General features: G+C 34.4%; 1 protein-coding gene across 1 annotated transcript in view; it reads right to left on the reverse strand.

Moving 5' to 3' along the window:
• LOC106461591 (dynein heavy chain 7, axonemal-like) overlaps positions 1-23,319 on the reverse strand; it is a 239,815-nt gene that overhangs the window by 10,239 nt on the left and 206,257 nt on the right. Inside the window, exons 58-64 of the mRNA XM_022388600.1 lie at positions 22,667-22,807; positions 21,569-21,870; positions 18,012-18,081; positions 12,502-12,687; positions 10,400-10,503; positions 8,447-8,651; positions 3,042-3,179 (exon numbers count right to left, since the gene is read on the reverse strand). Of these exons, the coding sequence (XP_022244308.1) occupies positions 3,042-3,179; positions 8,447-8,651; positions 10,400-10,503; positions 12,502-12,687; positions 18,012-18,081; positions 21,569-21,870; positions 22,667-22,807 (1,146 nt within the window). The remainder of the gene's footprint in view (positions 1-3,041; positions 3,180-8,446; positions 8,652-10,399; positions 10,504-12,501; positions 12,688-18,011; positions 18,082-21,568; positions 21,871-22,666; positions 22,808-23,319) is intronic.

Genomic DNA, 23,319 nt, shown 5'->3' on the forward strand with positions numbered 1-23,319 from the left:
GCACTTAGATGGCCTGATGGTCAGATCTGCTGCCCTCACTTGCCCAAACAGCTCTCTGATTTTCTTCAGGTGATCTTACTATCTGGCTATGTGGGTTAGAATGTCTTCCACATAATGTTCAATGTTGGTGATCTTGTGCAATGTCTTTCTCATCATGTGGTTGAATGTTGCTGTTGAGTTGACTAACTCAAATGGCATCCTCTTGAATTAGTAGCATCCATCTGGTGTCACAAATGCTGTCTTTTTAGATTCTGTCTCCATCGGGATCTACCAACAACCTTTAATGAGGTCAATCTTGGTAAAGAAATTGGCTCTGTCTAATTTTGCTATGATAACCTTTGGTTTGCCCATAGGTTCAGAGACGAACTTTGTCACAAGGTTCAGTTTCCAGAAAACTTATGTAGAAGTGGTTTGAGCTGTCCCTCTTCTTCATGATTACCACTGATAAACAGTAGGCTGAATTCTAAGATTCAACGATTCCAGCTTCTAACATTACTTTGATCTCTTGCTTGATCAAGTCTCTCATTGCATAGAGCATCTGATAGGGCTTCACTTTAACAGAATTTCTAGTTATAGTCTCAGTCTTGAGTTGCACAAGGTCTATCTTGCCTGCTCTATCTGTGAAGACGTCTGCATACTGGCACAGTAGAACTTGCAGATCTTTCTTCTTTTGCCAGTAAGTTCTTCACTGATGTTGAGGTCTTTGTATGTTTCATCTCCACCCAGTCTAGTAGGTCTTCTATGACAAAGTCACTGTCTTCTGGTTCTACATCCATGAGAGCTACACTTGCAATGCCCATCTGTGCCTCAATAGCTACACCTATTAGGTCTTCCTTCCTCACTTAGTACCTCTTCAATAGACTGTCATGGTAGATCATGGTCTTCTCATCCACTTTCATTTTATAGTCCATTCTGTTGACCACTTCCTGCACTTCATAAGGCCCTTTCCAATGTAGGGTGAGGTTGTTATTGTCTGTAGTTAGCAGAACCAAGATGTTCTGGCTGACCTTGGAATGTTGATCCCTGGTCGTCTTTTCATAGAAGTGCTTCTCACTGCCTTGAGCTGCATACAAACTTTCTTGAATGAGTTGACAGGTCTCCTCCAGTCATTTTCTAAGGTCTAACATGTACTGGTAACTGGTATGTGTCCCTCACTTCTGACTCTTCTTCCCCTGTCCACAATTCTTTCAATATCTGCATAAGACCTTGTAATTAAATTTTATAACTAGCTGAAATATCTGTTCCCTGGATGGAAGTTATGTAAATTCATGATTAATGAAAAGATAACTGAGGACATTAAAAGTTGCTTCCCTTACATGTAATTGTAAAAAATGCCCATAAAAACTGCAAAACACAAAATGTGAAACTACAACTTTGCATGGAACTCTGCATGGACCCAACAAACCTTCAAGTCAAATGTGGTGAATATCCATCTCCAGGGGGCGAAGTAGTGGTAAAAAAGGCACAAACGCTCATAAAAACAAAAAAATGCAAAACTGAAAATTTGTATGTTTCTTCCCATGGACTTAACAAACCTTCATGCCAAATGTGGTGAAGATTCACCTACACCTACAGGGGGAGAAGTAGTTGTAAAAAACACAAAATTGAAAATTTGTATGCATCTCCCCATGGACCCAATGAACCTTCATAAAAAATTTGGTGAAGATCCATCTACAGGGGGCAAAGTAGTGGTAAAAAACGCCCATAAAAACTGCAAAACTGAAAATTTTAATGTACCCTTTCATGGACCTAATGAACTTCCATACCAATTTTGGTGAAGATCCATTCACATACTATGAAGTACTTATATGGACATACAACAGACAGTACTATTATATTTATATAGATAATATTATCACTTTTGCTTTAATTAGGTCTGATATGGCCATGGTACATAGGCTTTAGCCATTGTTACGATGATGAAACTGAGATTAATTATCAAAACTCAAACTCTGGGTTAATAACAACAGGGAATATTCCTTTCAACAAAAGTTTATCTCACAGACTGTGGGATATGTGTCCTAAGTTATCATAATTTATTATGAGAAGGAATCAAATTAGTGTAAGAGTTCATTTAGGTTTCGTGTTTAATTTTGGCAAATCTAAACGAGGGCTATCTGCACAAGCCATTCCTAATTTAGCAGTGATAGATAAGAGGGAAAGCAGCTAGTCAAAACCACTCACTGTCAACTCTTGGGCTACTTTTGTACTAACAAAATGTAGGATTGACTATTATAAGCTCTCAGGGCAAGTCGAGTATTTTAACCACCAGGCCATTAATGTAAGGAAATGATAATTCATACCAGGAGGTGTAACTGAGATTTTAAGATTTTGTACCTTTCTTTCTTAAAATAAAGAAAAAAATATATAACACTTTGAATTTTAACTAAAGTTCAAAATAATAAGTACGATACACAAATTTTTTCATTCATAACAAAAAATAACACTCTGAATCACTCAAATGCCAAACAAAAGAATGAGTAAATACACATTATTGTGTAAAATAATTTACAATAAAGATTAAATCCACACCAATGGAATTATACTAAACTAGTTTTGAAATTATGTGTCTTCTTCATTCCAATGTTTGGACTGAAGAGGACATGTGAAATATCAAAAGTAGTATCTATACAAATGGGATATTATTCTGTTAGTGTGAATTTAAACTTTAATGGAAAAGAATGAGACTTTGATATACATAGTTTGCTCATTACATATTACTTGACATGGAAGATCATTGCTCTCTATTGGTGGAGGACTGTAGTATAATGCTAATTATATCATAAACTAGTTCAGTACATGTTAATATGTTTAAAGTTTGGAGTATGTGCAAAAAGGTTTTTTCTAGTGGTGTGAGGTAATAGCTATCTTTTTGAGGAGAAGTGAGAAGCATTTCTGAAATCGTACTTACTTAATAAAATCCTTTTGTACCGACACAAAATTAATAAAATTTTACAGCTTGAACTAAGCAAAAGTTTTGGAAATTCATAAGGATACAAAGTTAATACACAAACAGTCAGAAAGTTTACAAACTAAGTAACCTCAAAGTCAAAGCCTAGTATATCAATAGGAATAGCATATTTTCTTGCATAGTTCTGGACAGCTCCTGTTAAAAAACCTTGAGTAAAGTAGAACCCAGACAGCCAAAAGACTGAAGGTTTTCCTTCTTCATACCATTTCTGTACAGAGAAAACATAAAACCACATTAAGTATAAATATGTGGTAAAATATAATGATGACCTTTACATTAACCAGGGTATTATTTAAGACATCTTGTTAAATATGACTAGAAATAAATAAAGAAATTACATTAATTGGTATTTTGATTTGTTCAGTTTTACATATCAGATATTTATTTTAATTTATTGTCATATATGTATTACAGTCGTTAATGTTTGGTGACAAACCTACTAATTAATAAATTCAAAAGTTATTATTTTCCTACACTGAAAATATATTTCCAATAGGTATTTACCTATACTCACATAATAGCTTTTCTTGTTCAGTGATGCCCTTTATATGCAAAATTATTGTTGCATGCCACAAACCTTGAAACTTCCACCTACCACATAATAAATGTGATTCTTTGCATCTTCACATGTCAGTTATCATGCAACAACCTTTCACTAATAAGAGTGTGAAACACCCTTCTGATGCACATTACTCCCTCTATTTGATTCCACCTAACCACCACTTTGAGATTAGGCAGAAACGAAGCATGGGTATTTGGGAAGAAGGGTGGGAAGTGTGAGAGGAGGTAAGTACCTATTGGAAATATATTTTCAGTGTAGGAAAATAATAACTTCAAATACATTACCTTACTTCCACTCACGTAATAGTTGGAATCCTACAGTGAAAATCACAGAGGGTGAAGGATATAGATAAGTATCCAAAGAACACCCATGGAGTGTGAATCCCAATTGGAAGGGGATGATTTATGTTGACTGGTCCCACTCAAATCCAAAACCACTCAGTGGGAACTGACATCCAGTCAATGGTAGGACGAGGGATCCCAATTGGAAGGGTGAACTGCAATGTGGCAGCTCTACTCTAATTTCTGGAATATACTGTCATGATTCATGTGCAACATTATCCCCAACATAGGGCCACACAGAACCCGGAGTGCATGGATGCACAACATCAACCACGAGGTCTCACTGGAAGAACATCACTGCTCTACTCTCTACTAAATGGAATTGATCACATTCAGGAGGTTACCTCGACAGTCCACAACACCAGCAGCTACAAACTGGAAAGTGGCAAGGACTCTCATAATCCACTAGAAGAAAGGAGGGGGGGGGGGGAGAAATGTGGTGGAGAGTCCAGAGGAACACTGACACCGGATACTGTGCAATGGGTGACCACTAAAACTCTATTTTGAAAAGTAGACCACACTTGATTTATTAAATCAAAGGGACAGCAGAGCTGGGCAGCAATCCTCTTTTGCTTTACCCATGCAAGTCCAAGGGTTAGTACAAGTCTGGAACAAGCAGGCTGTTGAAGCAAAATACCACAAGGAAAACCTACTAGTGATCTTGTGGAACATCTCATCTCAACAGTATGTATTATTGGCCATGGGTATACATCGAGATTGGTGATTGTATCACCAACTGACATCCCAAGCAACTACAATCTGCAGGACAAGCAGAGCTGGAAATGCACAACATTAACCTCTGAGACCCACTATATGGAGGTGGAGCAACTGTTCACTAGGCAACAGATAATATACTCTTGTATGACTTATGGTCAGCTGTACATTGTGGGATTTTTTGGGATGGATAGATAAGTAACATATCTGGACAGGCAATGCTCGCCACTAAGTGGGATCCTAGACCTAAAAGAGACAGGTCTCTGTAAGCAAAAATAGTATATAGGAAAAAAAGGAAACTTAGCAAGTCACAGTTGAATCAATGTTTGAAGGATGGCTATAGGCAGAAGGCAGTACCTCGAAGAGGAAGAAACAGCAATCTGATAAAGGTTGTTGGAGATGAACGTATCAGGTTTCATCTACATGCCCGACTGAAGAATTTCTTCCAAGGAACGATGGAGGTGAAACACAAGCGAAAAGGTAAGGTGCTGTATCTGATGCAATGTCATCTGGAACAAATTGCGGGAAGAAGGAGACAGGGAGGAATTTGCCAATCTAATAAGCTGACCAACCCAACCTGTATGGTTAGAAGGGTTCAAGGGAATGAAAATGTGGGATCAGAAACCAAAGAAGGAGGTCATGCAGGCAATATAATAACAAAGTGCATAGACAGGACATAGAAGTCTATCCAGATCAGACCAAGAATAAAGGTGAGAAATTGGTGTGAATGAAGAATTTCCCTCACAAGCTGCCAAAGTTTTGAGCAGGAAAGAGTGATCAGGATAAATGAGAACATATGTAGAATGGAACACAGTATGTGCAATGTCAATGACAAAGATACAAGACTGGCACTGCACACAGGCTAAAAGAACTAGGAAATAAATATTAAAGGATAGATGATACAGGGAACAGGAAATCAAAGATTCTAAGAGAGGGGGCATGAGAGACTGAAGAACAATATTGACATTCCAATCTGGAAGAACCACTTGATAAGGAGGTCGACAAATCCAGAAGGAATACAATAAAAGGGAGACAGTAGGCAAGGCATGGTATCTGGAAAAGTGAAAGTGTTAGATAAGGCTGCTCGATAAACTGCAATGGAAGAGACAGAAGCCCCATGATCAAACAGCTAGGTAAGAAAATCTGTAAGGAGAAGAATATTGGCCGAAAAAGGAAACTCTGTGGCTTAAAGACATTCTACTTAGCATGATAAACCACATGGGAGTAAGTGGGAAGAGAATGGGCTAAAAAGGAAGTGACATAAACAGACAATCTGGATCTCCTCACAAGGGACTGGATAAATGCCAGGCATGAAGTCGAAGGGTGTGAAGGGCAGGATGAAGGACCGAAGTTGGCGGAAGAGGGATGGAGTGAGAGGAAGAGGTAACAGGGGGTAGTTTGGAGCTGAAGGAGAAAAGGAAATCACGGTTGTGCCGGCCAGTAAGGAACGATCAGAAGGACCTGACACAGAGTGGAATGGATGACCAAAATTACCCTGGGAAGGAGTCAGATAGAAGGATAGGCATAAAGGTACTGGTTGGTACAGTCCTGACTGATAGCATCCACTGCCAGAGCATGTGGATAAGGAACTAGAGACCAAAAAAAGAAGGTAACATGGTGTTGAGGGAAGTGGCAAAAGCATTCAGATGAAGAGTACCTCACTGATTGCAAAGCCACCGGGTTGAGGGACCACTCTGTGGGGTAAATCGAATTGGGTCAAGAAAGACAATCCAGCACGAGATTGAAAGCACCAGGATCATGATATGCTTTGAGATGTAGCTGCAGCATGAGGGCCCAATAAAGAAGTTCCAATATTTAACCACAAAGCAAATGAGAATGGGTGCCTCCTTGGTGTTTTATATAGGAGACAACAGTGTAATTTTCTGAATGGATCATGACGAGTTTGGTCCATATAGTTGGAAGAAAATGATCCAAGACATATTGTACTACCAGAAGCTCCAAGAAGTTGATTGTTGTATTTGAGACCATTGTCTGGAAGCCTCTTGGTGATCGACCCATGACTCCCAACCATGGAGAGAGGCATCAGTGAACAGATGCAAATCTGGACAAGGAGGAGGAAGGCAAAGAAACAACATGTGAAGGGATAGTGCCACATAAATGGGCCAATATGGAGTTAATGAAGGAATGGGTATCTTCCAAAAACCCCTCAGGGGATTGGTGGAGAATCTCAGAAAGGTATTGTAGAAGAGACTATCCTCCAAAAATCCTTCAGGGGATCAGTAGAGAGCCTCAGAAAGGTACCATAGAAGAGATGTAAGGGTAAGATGAAGGCGGAAAACTGGGCTTAGGATAAACATATAGGATTATCAGGATCTATCGCCACACAGGCAGAAGTTATTCCATCTGCTGGGAGTTGAGAAAGGGATGATAGGCCTGATGGTAAGCCAATGCCTAATGATTAGAAGCCTGTGGTGGATGAGGCATGTTGGCACCAGCCCTCAATTGAGAAACAAAATGCTCAGCATGTACCCTGATATTGGGAGAAAGACGAAAGACAAGGTAATCGATTGAAGGGGCAGCATGTAACAAGGAAGGGAAATAATCATAAGAAACTGGGGTACAGATAAAACGTAACAAACCTGAGAAATCATTTCCAAACAGGCTGAGGGAGGCCTGGCTGATTGCTCAGGAAAGGCATGGGCATGCATGACATAGGTAGGTGGTGTAAAAAGGCTGACAAAATCCTCCTTGTCACGAACGGGTTCTACAGGAACAGGAGGAGCTCAGACATTATTGGGAGAATAGTGTCATCTCAAGTAAAGATCAATCTCCCAACGATTGATGGCCAAAAAATTCTCAGTCAAAACCTCCATTTCTGAAGTCTGTGTCATGACATTTGAAGCAGTAGAAAAGGAAGCTGAAGTCGTGATAGTCATGACATGCAATCCCGAGTTCATAAACTGAGTCAAAGACTGAGAAAAGGTAGGAAAAAAACAAAGGTAAGTTGACTTGACAATAAACTACAGTGAACAAATTGTAAAAAAAAAACAAAAAACGTAGAAATATTAAAGCACTACTTTGCACAAAAAAAGAAGAAATTATCATGTGAAATCAGGATAAATTTAAAACGTTTACACTAGATAACTGACTAATGAGGAGTGATGGTTAGGTGGAATCAAATAGAGAAAGTAACGTGTGTCAGGAGGGTGTGTTGTACCCTCACTGGTAGAGGGTTGTCGCATGATAATTTACATGTGAATATGCAATGAATTACATTTTTAATGACGTAAGTAGGAGTTTCAAGGCTGGTAGCATGCAAAAACATTTGCATATAGAGGGCAGCACTTAACAAGAAAAGCTATTATGTGAGTAGAGGTAATGTATCATAATGGAAATACAATAATAACAGTAAAAAATTATGGTTTTAATGATTACCAAATTTTAACCCATATTATCAGGTCATTATTATTAGGAAATTTTTGCATTGAATGTAACTATTACTTGGTGATGACCTGGTAATTTGGGTCAAAATGTTGTAACCATTAAAATCAGAATGTCCTTTCAGAAAAATTACTATTTATTGTATTAGATTCTTTATTCAAGTTTTATTTAAAAAAGAATACAAGGAATTAAATTTTTTGCTCAAGTCTACATAAGAGTAACAATAAGAGATCACATTACACAAAATAATCATGGAGTATCAAGATAATTCATCAACACCTTTAAAATATACTGAAGCTTATCTAGCTATGACAGACAAAACTAAACCTTTATTCATGTGAAATATTTGTTTTAAAACTAGTTTCAGCTTGAATTTTCAGTGATTTCTAGTGGATTTAGTTAAACAATGTTTAGTAGTAAACAAATACTCTTAACATAATGAAAACATCCATCTACCTGGAGAAAGTTGAGACGTTCTAAAAAATCATTGATAAAACTTCCAAGTGGTTTCAGTGTTGGATAAGATCTTGCTAACCATAGTTTGGGAACTCGTCCCATTAGAAGACTATGTGCTAAATCTTCCAGTTCAGGTGACATCACTTCCAAACCCTTCACAGCTTTTTGGAGATTATGCAAACTGGTGCAAATCAAGTGTAGTAGCCTGATAAAAAAGGGATATATATATGTATTTATTGCTATGAACATAACTTATAACCACAAATTCTGTACATTTAAGAATAACCTCTGAATAAGCAAATTGGCTATATGTGGAACATGGTCAACTGGCTGCAGTGATACATGCAGTTATGGGCCACCACAAGACAAAACAAATGTGATTACTCTAAACACTTCAACAACTAGTATAAACACATTAATCAACACTATCTACTCTTATAAACACATTAAGTATTAACTTCTCTTTGCATATACCATTAAATTAATCAATAACGGCTCCTTGTATAAACCACTACATGTAATATCATACTGTTACCTAGTATAAACACATTAAATGTTAACGTATCTTTACATATACCATTAAATTAATCAATAACAGCTCCTTGTATAACCACTACATGTTTTATCATACTGTTACTTAGTATAAACACATTAAATGTTAACGTATCTTTACATATACCATTAAATTAACCAATAACAGCTCCTTGTATAAACCACTACATGTAATATCATACTGTTACTTAGTATAAACACATTAAATGTTAACGTATCTTTACATATACCATTAAATTAACCAATAACGGCTCCTTGTATAAACCACTACATGTTATATCATACTGTTACCTAGTATAAACAACATTAATCAACACTATTTACTCTTATAAGCACATTAAATATTAACATCCAACTCTTTGCATATACCATTAAATTAGCCAATAACAGCTCCTTTTATAAACCACTACATGTTATATCATACTCTAATATAAATATATTAATCGACACTATCTACTCTTATAAACAACTGCATATCAAACCATACCATCTACTAGTACAAACATATTAACTATTAATATGTTGCTGTATAAACCATCACCAAGTATAAATACATTAATTTCTCAAAATAAACCATAATTTATATTGGTTGTGCTTGTCATGTGAATTGCATATTCAAAATCATCTTAATTTAATGTACTCAATTCACTGTCCTTATAATTATTGATTTAGTTTTCTTCCATTGATACTGTGGTAAGTTGATCTACTCTGAGATAAAAAAGGCTAGCTTACAGGTGTGATAGTTTTTCTGAATGTTTAGTAAAGTTAAGTGATATAAAATGAATAAATATTATTAGCAATAAACAATTTGGTGTTTCAATAATTAAATAATTTCATATTAATAATAGTCATAAACCTAATTATGAAAAATACTTATAATTGTTAAAAATTACACATTTCATCAATGTAATCTTTGAGTTCACAACAAAACAGTTATTGTTCAAATAATTTATGATATAAATATCATTTACTCTTCTAGTATGTCTATTGTATCCCAGTTGACCTGATTGGCTCTAGTTTGGGGCAAAATGTCACAAGGGCACTGGATATAGCAGATGTTGTGTGAATTACATATCATTACAATCCTCTTTATTTACACTCAAATGTTTTTATAATCATTATGTGTTAAACAACACTACATCATACATATTAAACCATCTCTTAGCACAAACTATTATATTAACAAACATTAAAAAGAACTACTTATATGTTAAACCATACTAGGAAGCAGAACAAGCAATTATATTATTTAAACAACACTAACTCCTTGAAGAATCTTAGTTGTTAAATTATTCTGTATTTGAAATAAACCTTTATTTGTAAAACCATCATAGGGTATGGAGTATACTCCTTTTTCATAATAATAATACAGTTAATATCTGTTCTGAGATAAAATCTTACCTATTAAACCGTTCCATCTCCTGGACTAGAACGGTGTTCATACTATCAGCATAGGTTATTGGGAACTTCTCAGTTGCTTTAATAAGATCAAAAACTGCAGGAAGCTGTAATATCACCATAAAATGTTTAAAAGGACAGCCATATTACGGACTACAAAAACCTATAACTAAATGTTAAATACCCTTGGAAAAAAATAATTTTGTGTGATATCTATCATGTTTTGGCTATTAAAAAAGAAAAGCATGATATGACTTCAATATAACCTAGAAAACAAAGAAAGAACTTCTTCACAAGTTTCTAACTTAAGATTAAAAATTCTGAAACTTACTTATCATTCTAAAATGCTTTTTTAATCCTTTTGCCACTTGTACCCCTTTAAACACTTTTTAGTGGAAGTCAAAATGTTACAGTTAGAATTTAATTAAACACCTTTACTATCAATGTATGTGAATGAAATTAATATTATAATGTATGTTATGATTCAAAGTTATCTAAGTTGTAAGTCCTTTATTTCAAAAGAAACCTTTAAAAAAAAACTTAGAACTTCAGATGTATTGTCATGTGACCAACGAGATATGAAAATTCTCTACTTTGGTTCTCTGTATCTTCAATAATACAATGACAGTTATGTAGATGTATGTCTAGACTATAAGATGCTTACATAACCTTTTTATTTGTACATTATAAAGTTCTCTGTATGAATGCAGTTGAAACAAGTAATAGATTTTGTCAATCCCTCACAGGTGCCACACCCACCTTCAACAAATTTGTTTGAGGTTTATAGTCTACACGTAGAGGTTACATATGTATGTATATAGTCAATAGAAAGAGCTCATTTTACACTATAATCTAACAATGGTTATTTTGAAATTGCCATGGAGTTTTAATTATGGAGTACATGTCACTGATTGTAGTATTGTTGGCTGCTTGATCAACTATAGCACTTACAGTTGTTTCTTATCTAAATCTGTTATAGTTAGAGATACAGTTAAGTTGTATTTAAGTGTTACTTTTATGTTGTAGTTAATTATGCATTACATATATTTTAAAATGCCTAATTGAAAGGCTTCAACATTTTTAAATATACATCATACTTTGTGTCAGTTCTCAAAGCTTACAATATTACACAGTGCACAAAAATTTTGCCAAAGAGTTGCGCATGTCTGCTAGAGACACTGTAATATGCCTTGAGGGCACCATTGACTTGTGTTGAGATGAATAATAAGAGGTAAAGGACAAGAAAGGAAAATAAAACATTACAAGTTAACTATATGTGAAAAGGAAAAGACCTGAAATTATGAATATAACCAAAAAATATCTTTAAAGATGTTCTACAAAAAATTAAAAGGTATGTACTTTTTTCTATTTCCTAATTTTAATCACTTCATTGCATTGTACATTGATGATAACAGTTAGAGTTGGTGATATGTCAGAGAAAATGGAAAATAAAATATAAATATTTACCTTAAAAAACTTTTGATATTCATTTAGAAAGTTCTAGAGGTTATGCAAATGAAAGATGAAGAAAAGTATTTTTATAGTTAAAACGAAAATCACCTTGCGCTCAAACTATTTTAACAATTTCAGTGCAAATAACTACTATAGATAAGTAATATTTTTATTAGAAAGAAATAATTAAAATAATGTTATTCTTTATGCACAAAATACTAATAAACTTTAACAAATTATTACAAGTTTTTGTGAGGAGTGCACATAGTTACTGTATTTTTGTTACATAAATGTCTTTCCCTAGTCGAGTAGATGGTAATCACATCTGCTTGTGCTTAAAAGGTTAATAAGTATAAACTATTCTAATGGTAATCATACTGCAAATAAACGTCATGTTTTGAAAAGTAAAACATTTAATTTAGTGCTTTGTATTTCTTTTACACATAACAAAAAAAATTATAAAACTTTAAGTATTTACTGCCCTTGGTAATAACTTGGATAGTTTGCTACCTCATCAATTGTAAGAAAACAAATACTAAGTAAAACCATCTGAGCAATATTGGACTTAACATCTGTCAATCTTTGAAGTTATAGTTTAAGCTTATTTTCTAATTCTCATAAATTTCTAAAAAGCACCACAGAAAATTCCTCACCTTTGACAGAATATCAGTTGCTATCTCCAACAACTGACCCTCAGAAGAACCTTCTCCTACACCAGTTTTGTGGCCCTGAGTTAATAAGATTGAATCAAATAGTTGTTTAGTCTCCTGTAGTTCTCTGGATATGTCTACATTGTCGTGCATACCAAAAGCCTCAGGTGCTTGGCTCTGGGGTAAGTTCTGTAGGCATGATGAAAACTCTGGCTATAACTTGTCAATAGTTTTGTAGCAATACAAAACAAGATTAATTGACATAACTGCTGGAAATTAACATTTTCTCTTGACTGATATTATTTAATGTAACTTTGCTGACATTAGTTTGTGATGGTTGATGTATTACATACTTTAACAAAGTTCTGTTGCACAAATCTATAGATGAAAACAGAATTAATGTTGTAAGTTACATGAAATGTATGTGTATGAAAACCTCTGACTTTACACACCTCTGATTCCAAGCTGCAATGGAAAATATAATAGGAATGTGGGGAAAAAATGCAGTTAACTTGTTTTTATAACAATTTTTAGGCCTACTGGTTTTCCAGTACTTTGGTAGCTTTTGGCATTTAACCTGTAACTTTTAAAGTATTATACGACATATATATAAATAGTATTTCATACAATCTTTTTTGTCTCATCATACCTCTTAAGTGATTAGTTATGGTACTGAACAAAAAGCTAATTGGGCAGTGACTTGTGGCAGAATAAACCACACTTCTGAAATCTATTTTTTTATACACCTCTAAATTAAAGGGAATGTGCATTTAACTTGTTTTTACAACAGTTTTTACATCTATTGTGTATAAACAGTGTTGGTTTCTAGAAAAGAAATAGGTTTGATATAGTATGTTTGGAATTTCGTGCAAAGCTACTCAAGGGCTATCTATGCTAGCTGTCACTAGTTTAGCAGTGATAGATTAGAGGGAGGGAAGGCAGCTTATTACTACCATCCACTGCCTTCTTGGGTTACTCTTTTATCAATGAATAATGAGATTGACTGTCACATTATAATTTTACCACATCTGAAAGGACAAGCATGTTTGGTTATGGGGAATTAAACCCCTTATTCACAGATTGTGAGCCAAGCTCCTTAACATGAGTATCTAGTAGAGAAAATAGAAAAACACTTCTTGGTTCCCAAAATATATAAAGGACAAAATTAAAGAAAAGCAAAACTTAATGTAAACTACCGCTATAAAATCCAATTTGCTCAGACAAACCATAATTTTTATAGTTCTCAATTTTGTTTGGTCACAGAGCTATCAAAAAGAAAATCAGACCCCTCCTGCCACACCCACTTGTCACCTCTTTCAGGATTTGTTAATAGTTCTCTCTTATGTTTAGTTGTATATTACATATAACCGATAGGAAGCAGAGGTTTTCATCTATCAAATGATGTATTCTATTTCTTTGTCCATTGAGTACATAATCATCAATTTCAATCAGAGTGCAAATTTGTTTCCTATGGGAAAAATAACCAGAAGCTTGGATGAATTTGTAACGTTCTTGTCATATAGTGAATTACCTGTGGTTAGTGACAAATAATAAAATAATAAGATTATACCCACCACAAAAAAAAATGTCTAAGAGGAGAAAAGAACATGACAAAGGCAGAAAATTTAAATCAGGTTATGCAAAAAGATGAAAGCGGGTGACTTTGGAAGAATGCAAAGAACAGTTATGTGGTTGAATTCTGAAATATTTAAAGGCAGAAAAAGTATATCAGTCTGCAATTGGGAATGAAAATGAAGATGTGTGAAATGGTTTGGCCCACGAAGAAGATTCTCAAAACACATCAATTCACTGTGAGTATAATAATGCTCTGATAGAAGTGTCTATAAAAAAATTAGCAAGATTCTGTTAACTTTGATATATTAAAATCTGATGATCTTAACAAAACATATAAATCTATTAGTTATGATCCCGGTGAATGCATAGAAAATAATAGTCTTCATAATCATTATTTGGGAAAAAACATTCAAAATGAGTTAAAAGCATTGATGGCCAAACATGTTAAACTTGCAATTATTCAAAATATACAGCAAGCAAAATATTATTCAATAATTCTGGACTATACTGCAGACATTGCTAAAAAGTCAGGATACATTGAGGAACATTTTGTCAGATTTATACCTGTAGAAAAAACTACGGCTGAAGAATTAAAAAATTGAGTACTTTCACAAATCAACAACCTAGGGCTGGAGATACAAAACTGCCACAGTGAAGGATACGATAATGGAGCTAACATGCGGGAAGAAAAAAGTGGTGTAAAAACAAGAATACTAAATATTAATCCTTTAGCTTTCTTTACACCTTGTGGATGTCACAGTTGGAATTCAGTGCTTGGTGATGCAGCAGTGTCTTGTATAAAGGCTAGATTATTTTTTGGTGTTTTGCAAAGGCTGTATAAGTTATTTTCTGGTTCATTCAAAAGGTGAATTGTGTTAAACGAAAGAGTAAATATTACTGTTAAGCCTTTGGCCAAAACCAGATGGGAATGCAGAACGGAGAGTGTGAAGGCTGCCCGATACCAATTAAAAGATATTGCTGATTGCCTAGAAAAAGTGTCATAAATATGCAGTGATCCAACATTTCGTAGTGAATGCAGTTCGATAGAAGAAAAAATTTTGTCATATGAGTTTGTACTTTCTTTAGTAGTGTGGTACAATATTTTAGTGAAAACAAACCTAATTAGTAAAGTATGGCAATAGTGTTGTATGCAGTTGGACACGGCATTGAAACATTTTGAGGAATTTCTATGCTGGCTAGAAGAAACTGTTTTGACTCTGCCAATGAAATAACTGATGAAATGGGCATTCTGAGGAATTTTAAAGAAATTAGGCTATGTAAGAAGAAAATACATTTTGATTACGAGTGTCCAGACAAAACTAGTGCTAACCCTGCAGACATTTTCAGAACTGAATATTTCAACGTTATCGTCGAAATGATTTGTGCAAGTGCTGGATCTTGATGAGGGGTTAAAAAAAACCTACTACACCAGTTTTGGTTTTCTCTATAATATTCAATATTTAAAGAACAAGTCTGATGAAGAACTTTTACAATTTTTTAAAGAACTACAAGTGCTACTTCCTCTGTTTGAGTTGTCCGACTCTGATATAAATGGCGAAGAATTATTTGAGGAACTAAGAATGTGTACCAAGACTGTACCTCTAAATATAGACATTCATGATTCACTAAAATATATTATAGATAATAATTTAATTGAAGTTTATCCTAATGTTTATGTAGCATTAAGAATTATTTCAACAATTCCAGTTACAGTTGCTTCAGCAATCTTTGAAAACAGAAATTAATAAAAACTTACTTAAGACCTACTATGGGTCAAGAGAGGTTATTAGCATTGGCTATTCTGTCTATTGAACATAATTTGGCTTCAAAATTAGATTATTCCTCTGTTATAGATGTCTTCAGCACCACCAAATGCATAAAAATGAAATAAAATTGTAATTGTACCTATCCAATAAATTGTTGTGATTTCATATTGATGTTTTATTTATGTTTTGTTAATATCTGAATTTTTTTTATCATGTCAAGGGCCTCATGTATGACTTTCACCTAGGGCCTTGCTATCTCTAGAGCTGCTTCTGCCTGAGCCAAATAATATTTACCAAAGGATTTGGAAGGAGGTTAAGGATTAGATATGTGAGCCATTTGCTAATATTTTTCTCTAAGTATTTGAACAGTTGGAAAATGCCAGAAAACCATAAGTTGGCTAATGTTGCTTTTCTGTTCAATGGAGGAGATAAAAATTGTCCCATTAATTATAGCCCTATTAGTATTACATCAGTGGTAGGAAAGGTTTTTAAAAGTCTGATAAAAGATGCTTTCCAAAGTCACGTAACACAATTAAAAATTTGTTGGATAGTCAGCATAGTGTCACTAGGAGAACATCCTGCCTTATTAATCTTTTGAAAGTCATTGAAGAAGTTACTGCTTACATAGAAGAAGATATGGGTGTGTGTGTGTGTATTTGGTGTAACTAGTTTAGTAAAAAAAAAAATCTCTATTGGTGTAGAGGATAAGTTAACTAATTCAATAGATGAGTGGCTGGATGGAAAAAAGCAGAGGGTTGTTATTAATGGAGTTCAGTCAAACTGGATTAATGTCACAAGTGGGGTACCACAGCTCAGGGATCAGTCTTAAGACCTTTGGTGGTGCTGGCTATGAGAAGGATACTGCTGCTTTACAAAAGCATTTAGATCATTTAGTGAGTTTTAATGATAATAAATGCAAGATATCGCATGTGGATTATTATAATTTGAATTATAAGTATAATTCTGATGGGAAATACCTTAACAGTTTTATGAAAGGAAAGGATATTGGTGTTCTAGTTCATCAGTCTATTAAGACATCCAAGCAATGTACTGTTGCTAGTGGCATGGCAAATACATTTTGACTGTATGTAAAGAAATATTGAATGTAAGTCCAAAGAGGTTACATTTCCTCGTAAAGGTCACTGGTTAGGCCACATTTGTGTACTTTACCCTAATGAAAAACATTAAATTGTCAGAAAGGGTTCAAAGAAGGGCTACCAGGATGATAGCTGGGATAGAAAGATTGTCATATGAGGGCAGGTTAAGATCCTTGAAATTGTTTTATTTTGAAAAAAAGAAGAGTAATAAGGGATCTTATTGAGATGTTTAAAATTGTTAAGGGAATTGATAGTGTTGAAGCATAATTTTTTATCATAATTAATGGTTAGAATGGTAGGAATAGGGGACAAAAGTATAAATTTTGGGAGGACAGGAGTCAGCAGAGAAGAAAAAATACTGTTACGTATCTGCTTGTTTCCGGTAGAAATTCTTTCCGAGGTTCTTCAGCAATACAAGTCCTTTCTTGATTAAACCAGTTTATTCTTCCTCAATACAAACTTTTAGTACACAGAAGTTCCACAATCAGTACGTTTCTCGTCACTTTAAACGTAACAACTTTTACAATACACGCTATAAATCACAGTGATTCACAATCTTGATAACTTCTCTCTCAACGAGTGCAAAACACACACTTTATGACTCACTAGCTTGAAACTAACAGAATCATAAATTGCATGTAACTCAAAGTAACTACTTCTCTCTCTTCATTCATTGTCCCACTGGCTTTCTCTGCCAGGCTAATATATTAATGAAGAGGGCATTTTGGACTTCCCAGATCATTCGAGAAACTCATAACGCATGCCAGCAGCATCACGTGACTTCCGCTGAAGTAACAATACTGTCACAACTCAGCAGATAAGGGAAAATACTATAACAAATCAGCAGGTCAGGAAAAACTACTGTGAAAACTCAAAAGGGAGAAATGTGATCATAACTAACTGTGATGTTAACCTAAAAGATGTTAAATATTACTGCCACGACTCAAAAGATAAAGTAAAACTGTTATCACGACTCATCAGATAAGGGAAACAGTGGTTACAATTGAAAATTTAAGATATATGCATAAATAAAGAGTTGAACTTAAATTTCTGGTCAATAAGTTCTTTTTCTCACCTTGATAAAACTGATGTAATCCTGATAGCTACCTTTTGTTGGGATATAGTACTCACCACTGGAAGATAACCTATAAATAAAACCACATTAATACTGTATACACAGCAAAATCAGTTTAAGAATCTACTAATAAATCATATTACATGAACACATTATGTTTCACAATGGTTTCAAAACAGACATAAATAAACCAATTTTGTATGTGTACACAAGAGTATTATTATTTTCTAATATTTCCTTTCAAACCGACAAATAAAACCATTTTAATAATGCATATAAGAGGATATGGCACATTTTAAAAATGGTCACACACTAGAGACAAGATTTCAGAATTTATGATCCACCTGAACAGGTAACATCCAGCAATAACATTCACTACAGAAATAGAAAAAACGTTAACAAGTTCTCTTTCCTAAATGGTTCCAAAAGATACATTGATATGGGTAATACCTCAACTATATATCAAGCTATCCTAAAGTGTATAGACAGACATTATAAATTGCCTAATTTCCACAATGAACAATGTTTGTAATACACAACATGGTAAGAAGAATGCAAAAACACTATGGCCATCAATACCTGAATAATTGATAAAGACAAACATCAAGAATAAGTAGGAAAAAGTAGACAAACAGCAACATTCCCTTGTGTCAAAGGTCTCTGAAAACATATAAAGTCAGAACAGTATACAGAAGCCGCAACATAATACATTCACAATGAGTGCATACCCAAACCCAACAATAAACAAAAATACATCCTTTGCAAATGTTGATTCTAATGTATTAGTGAAAGAGAAATACTAACCAAAGTGAAATTTAGGAACATGACAGACAATAATGATTTATCTGTAATAGCCCATCATATCAGAGAATAAACTCATACAGTAAAAATAGATGTTTTATAGATCCACCTAACTGATAACACTTAGCCAATTAGCTAAACCTGGAGAGTTCCCTCTTGAAATTTGTCAAATTGTTAGTAGATTCAAGTCCTGCTGGGGGATGAGTGAATAGCATATCTCTGCCTTTCTAACAAGAAGATTTATAGGTCAAAAGATCAAATCTCAGCCACTTCCACCACATACAGTTCTCATCAGGACTTCCCTACAGACAACAGCAGATTAACAAACAAAATTTAAGCTTTAGATTAATTGTAGGTTTAGGTGATTGGGTGCACTATTTTTTTTTGCCATGGTAGCTATGGTCATGTGTGAATTAATTTTGGCAGTCTCTGTAAATAAATTGATGAGTCATTTTATTAATAGCCAATAACTGTCATATGTTAAATTGTAATCTTGTTGTTTAGTATCAAATAAAAATATAAAGTAACTTAGTTTGCATGACACAGAACAGCACCATGAATTAGCTACCTCCATAGTTAGTATGTAACTTTTGAAATTTTGATTTTCATTTCATTTTGGATGTAGTCACTCAGGTAAACAGCTTGACTTTCCTCACTCTGTTGCACACAAGACTCAGGTCCATTAACTAGCCATCAGGCATATTCTCTTACAGGGATGGTAGATGTTGTTTCACTTAAGAAGTCTTCTCTGTTAGTGAATTGGGTAATGGCCCAGCACCTACAGGTTCCTCTTCTGGAACATTCTGACATCTCAGCCCTACTTATGATCAAGAGGTGCATCCACTTGGTTTAATATCAGTGGGATTAACTTGAAGAATAAATAAGTCATATGTGTTGTTTAACCCAATTGGTCAAAGTGGAAGGAGATAAGTCATAAGAAGAAGAAGAATCCCACAGCAGTAGACAATATCATTTACTACATAATGGAGAAGTATGAGCTAGATAACACCAAATGTACTGCCCTAATAGGACAAAGGAGACAATTGTAGAGAGAAAAAAAAGGAAAGGGAGAGTCCTGAGGAGAAAGGAATAGTCTGGGAATAAAATCAACCTATTATAAAGTGTTGGAGGCATTTAAAGCAAAAATGTTAGAGTGATGTCTCCCACAAGCAAGAAGAAAGTAATTCTTTAGAGAAAGATGGTATAGAGAATAAGTAACCAAAAGTTCAAACATGGGAAAACATGTGAAAGCCAAGAGAACTAAACAGAGGTTTCAGTCTGGGAAAGAAACCAGACAAGAAGTACAACCGATGAGAAAGGTTTGGAAGAGGCCCATAAGAACCAGAGAAGAATGAAAAGAAGGTTAGAGAAGAGATGGAAGGTCATACACAAAGTCATTCCCCTACTGGCAGTTGTATAAACTGATAAACTGCCTTGCAAAACCCAGATGACAAAGGAAGTGAGATGAGGTAGTGTTAGATGAATTGGAGGAATGGAATGATGAAACAGACCATTGATGGTAGACTAGCCTTTTCCATTGATAAAGTGTAAGGGTGAATGACTGACAAGAGTATGCAATAAAACAGGTTACTGTGTGAGAAAATTCTACCCATGTTGCAAAGAATCAAATAAAATCCATGCATGAAAGATAGACATGTGAGGCTAACCTAAAAAGAGACCTCCAAGCTGGAATAGGCTCCTTGAATGTCAAAAAGCACAGCAGTGCAAACCACAAATGAGCAGACAAAAGAGAAGCAATGAAAAGAACCCACCAAAGAGTGTCACAAAAAAAAGGAGACAACACTTTGGGAATGAATCATAGAGAAGAATAGGCATAGAGAAAGAGATTGTATAAACTCTGACTTAAAGCATCTACAGCAAGAGCTGCAGAATCCAGAACTGGTAACAGTATAACTTGATACTGAGGGGAGTTGCAAATGCATTAATGAAAGGACAAATTCCCTGAATTACCAAGTATGGATAGATCACTTCTTGGGAAGAATACTGTCCCAGCATGAAAACCAATCTGTCACCAAATTCAAAGCTCAAAGGACACGACAGGCCACCAATTGACTGTATTGGTCTTGGACCCAAGAGAGAAAGACCTGAGTAAGAAAGCAGAGGTCCTGAGAGTGCCGGCATCCCTATCAACTGATATTGAAAACATTTTTATATTTGAAGCTTTACAGAACTCCCAGTTATTTGTTGATAATCTTTTTGTGAGAATAGACATCTGCTTTCAGCAGAAAACAATGTCGAGTGATTCATCATGAACTTGTCATTTGAATACTGCAAAACATCATGAAATAAGTAATAACCTTGCTGTTTCACCAAATTCAAGTTATTAGGTCTTTATGACTGATTGTTTTTCAGTGCTTGCACTTGAAAATAAATGTTATGCAAGAAATATAACATCTATATTAATTTAAGAAATGAGTACTTCCTTCGTGATAGTTTATTTCTGTTAAAACGTATTACATTTAGCTGACATAAAAAAAGATGGAAGGCAGCGAGTAAACAGCACTACTAGACTACTTGAATTGAAAACTGAGACTTAAATGTTACTCTTATAATGTATCCATTACCCCAAAATGTGCAGTGTACCTTTTATTTTCTTTAGTAATGTAACACAAACTCAGATCCACATTCTGTCATACTAAATCCCATGCCACGTCCAGCCAAAATGTCAGCTGACATTCTGGTAGTTTTCAAGTTAATCAAACTGCTTTCACATGTATATAAGTAAGACAACTAACCTGTATTTTGGTTCAGACACAACTCGTGGGTTACAGAAGTCATCCAAAAGTGTTGTCAAGCGTAATCGGTCCCAGTCATCTGTAACACGTCCTCCATAGTTACACTCTCCTACTAGGTAGGAGATGGCCTCATAAGGAACTGTCTCCTGCTCATTGAGGTACATCTGAAGCTGAAGCACAGATATTCTGAGATCAGATTCATTGAATTCATAGGGTGTGTTCCAACCTTGTGGACCAAACTTTCTTCGTTCTTGGACCAGAGCATGAAAGAAACACAAACTGAAAAGAAGCTTTTCAAACACCTGCCAGAGACAAAAAAAATACAAATGTTTCAAATTTGTATCTAATTATAGAAACTTTCCGGTTATGTTGAATATAAAAGTATCAATGAATCATATGCTATGTTGTTTATACTCAGAGGAAGAAATGAACACTAAAGAAAAAGATTTAATACAGATGAAATATAAACAGGATTCCAGACTTAAGAGTTTCAGATGTAAACAGTGTACTGAGAAGTAGGGTCACATTTTATTCATATAAAGAAAAAAGATGTGTACTTCATTTGCTTTCTAAGAAATCCTGAATGATAATATTTTTTGGAATGGCATAATATTTAAGATGAAGAACCATATACAAATAATTATGTTATGTGATGAAGTTTTCAAGGTACCTGAAATTATGCAATATAAGCAATAGATTTTCATGCTAAAAAGTAATTTTAATGGAAGATTATTCTTGAAATTAAACACATTTTGCAACCCTTGATATGCAATGCAAGCCAAGGTTATAGCTTTCAGGTTATTCTTAAAATTAAAAGAAGTTCACAAAATCCAATACATAACACAAGCTTATAGCTTTTAATTAGACTATTCTAAAAATTAACAGAAATTCACAACACTTGACAAGCAACACAAACTTCTGGTTTTCTGAACTGATTTTGAATATCTATCTCAATAATAATGTCATAAAATTTTCTAAATATTAATATAATTCACTAATCAAGCAGATAATGGTAAACCATAACAATTCCAAACTGTTCTTATAAAACAACAGGTGCAAAACACCTGGGAAAAAAATGCTAAGAAACATTCAACTTACTACTTCTTTTCCTGGACATCCAGAGAAAAAAGCTGGATCAGATATAGGATCACTAGTGTAAGACTGAAGCAAATTCTGTCTTAAACCTGTTGGGGGCTCATTGGTCATTTTGACACTATTTTGAAGAATTGACACAGGGAACTAAAGAGATGTTAAAAGTAATTAAGATTTTTTCAATAAGCAGTAATGGCTTTGCAAAACAATACTGACCTGAAAGGACAAATATAATACCTACTGCTTTTTGATCACAGCATGTACTTTTGAAAACACCCAAAAATCAAAACAGTAAAGTAATGATAGAAATACCTACAAGACAGAACTAAATTAAATATACTAACATCATCCCTAATCTAGCTTATCCTAACATATGTTACTCTCACCACTCAAAAAACATAAAAGGTAAACAAAAGAAAAACTAAGCACTTCTTTACAGAATAGCTGAAAAAAAGATACCTCTTTGAGTCCTTAATTAGAAAAGATGAACTTGCTTTACTTGTGACTGGACATCAGAAAGAGCTACCATAACATAACATTAAAGAACAACAAGGGGACCTTTTGTTCCATCTAAGCTATCCCTAATCATGAAAATATCTCTCTTAAACTCCCTTAAATTAACTACATCTACCAAATCTTAGGGCAACTCATTCCAAAGG

The sequence above is a fragment of the Limulus polyphemus genome, unplaced genomic scaffold (assembly GCF_000517525.1).
Source record: "Limulus polyphemus unplaced genomic scaffold, Limulus_polyphemus-2.1.2 Scaffold994, whole genome shotgun sequence".
NCBI classification, from domain to species: domain Eukaryota; kingdom Metazoa; phylum Arthropoda; class Merostomata; order Xiphosura; family Limulidae; genus Limulus; species Limulus polyphemus.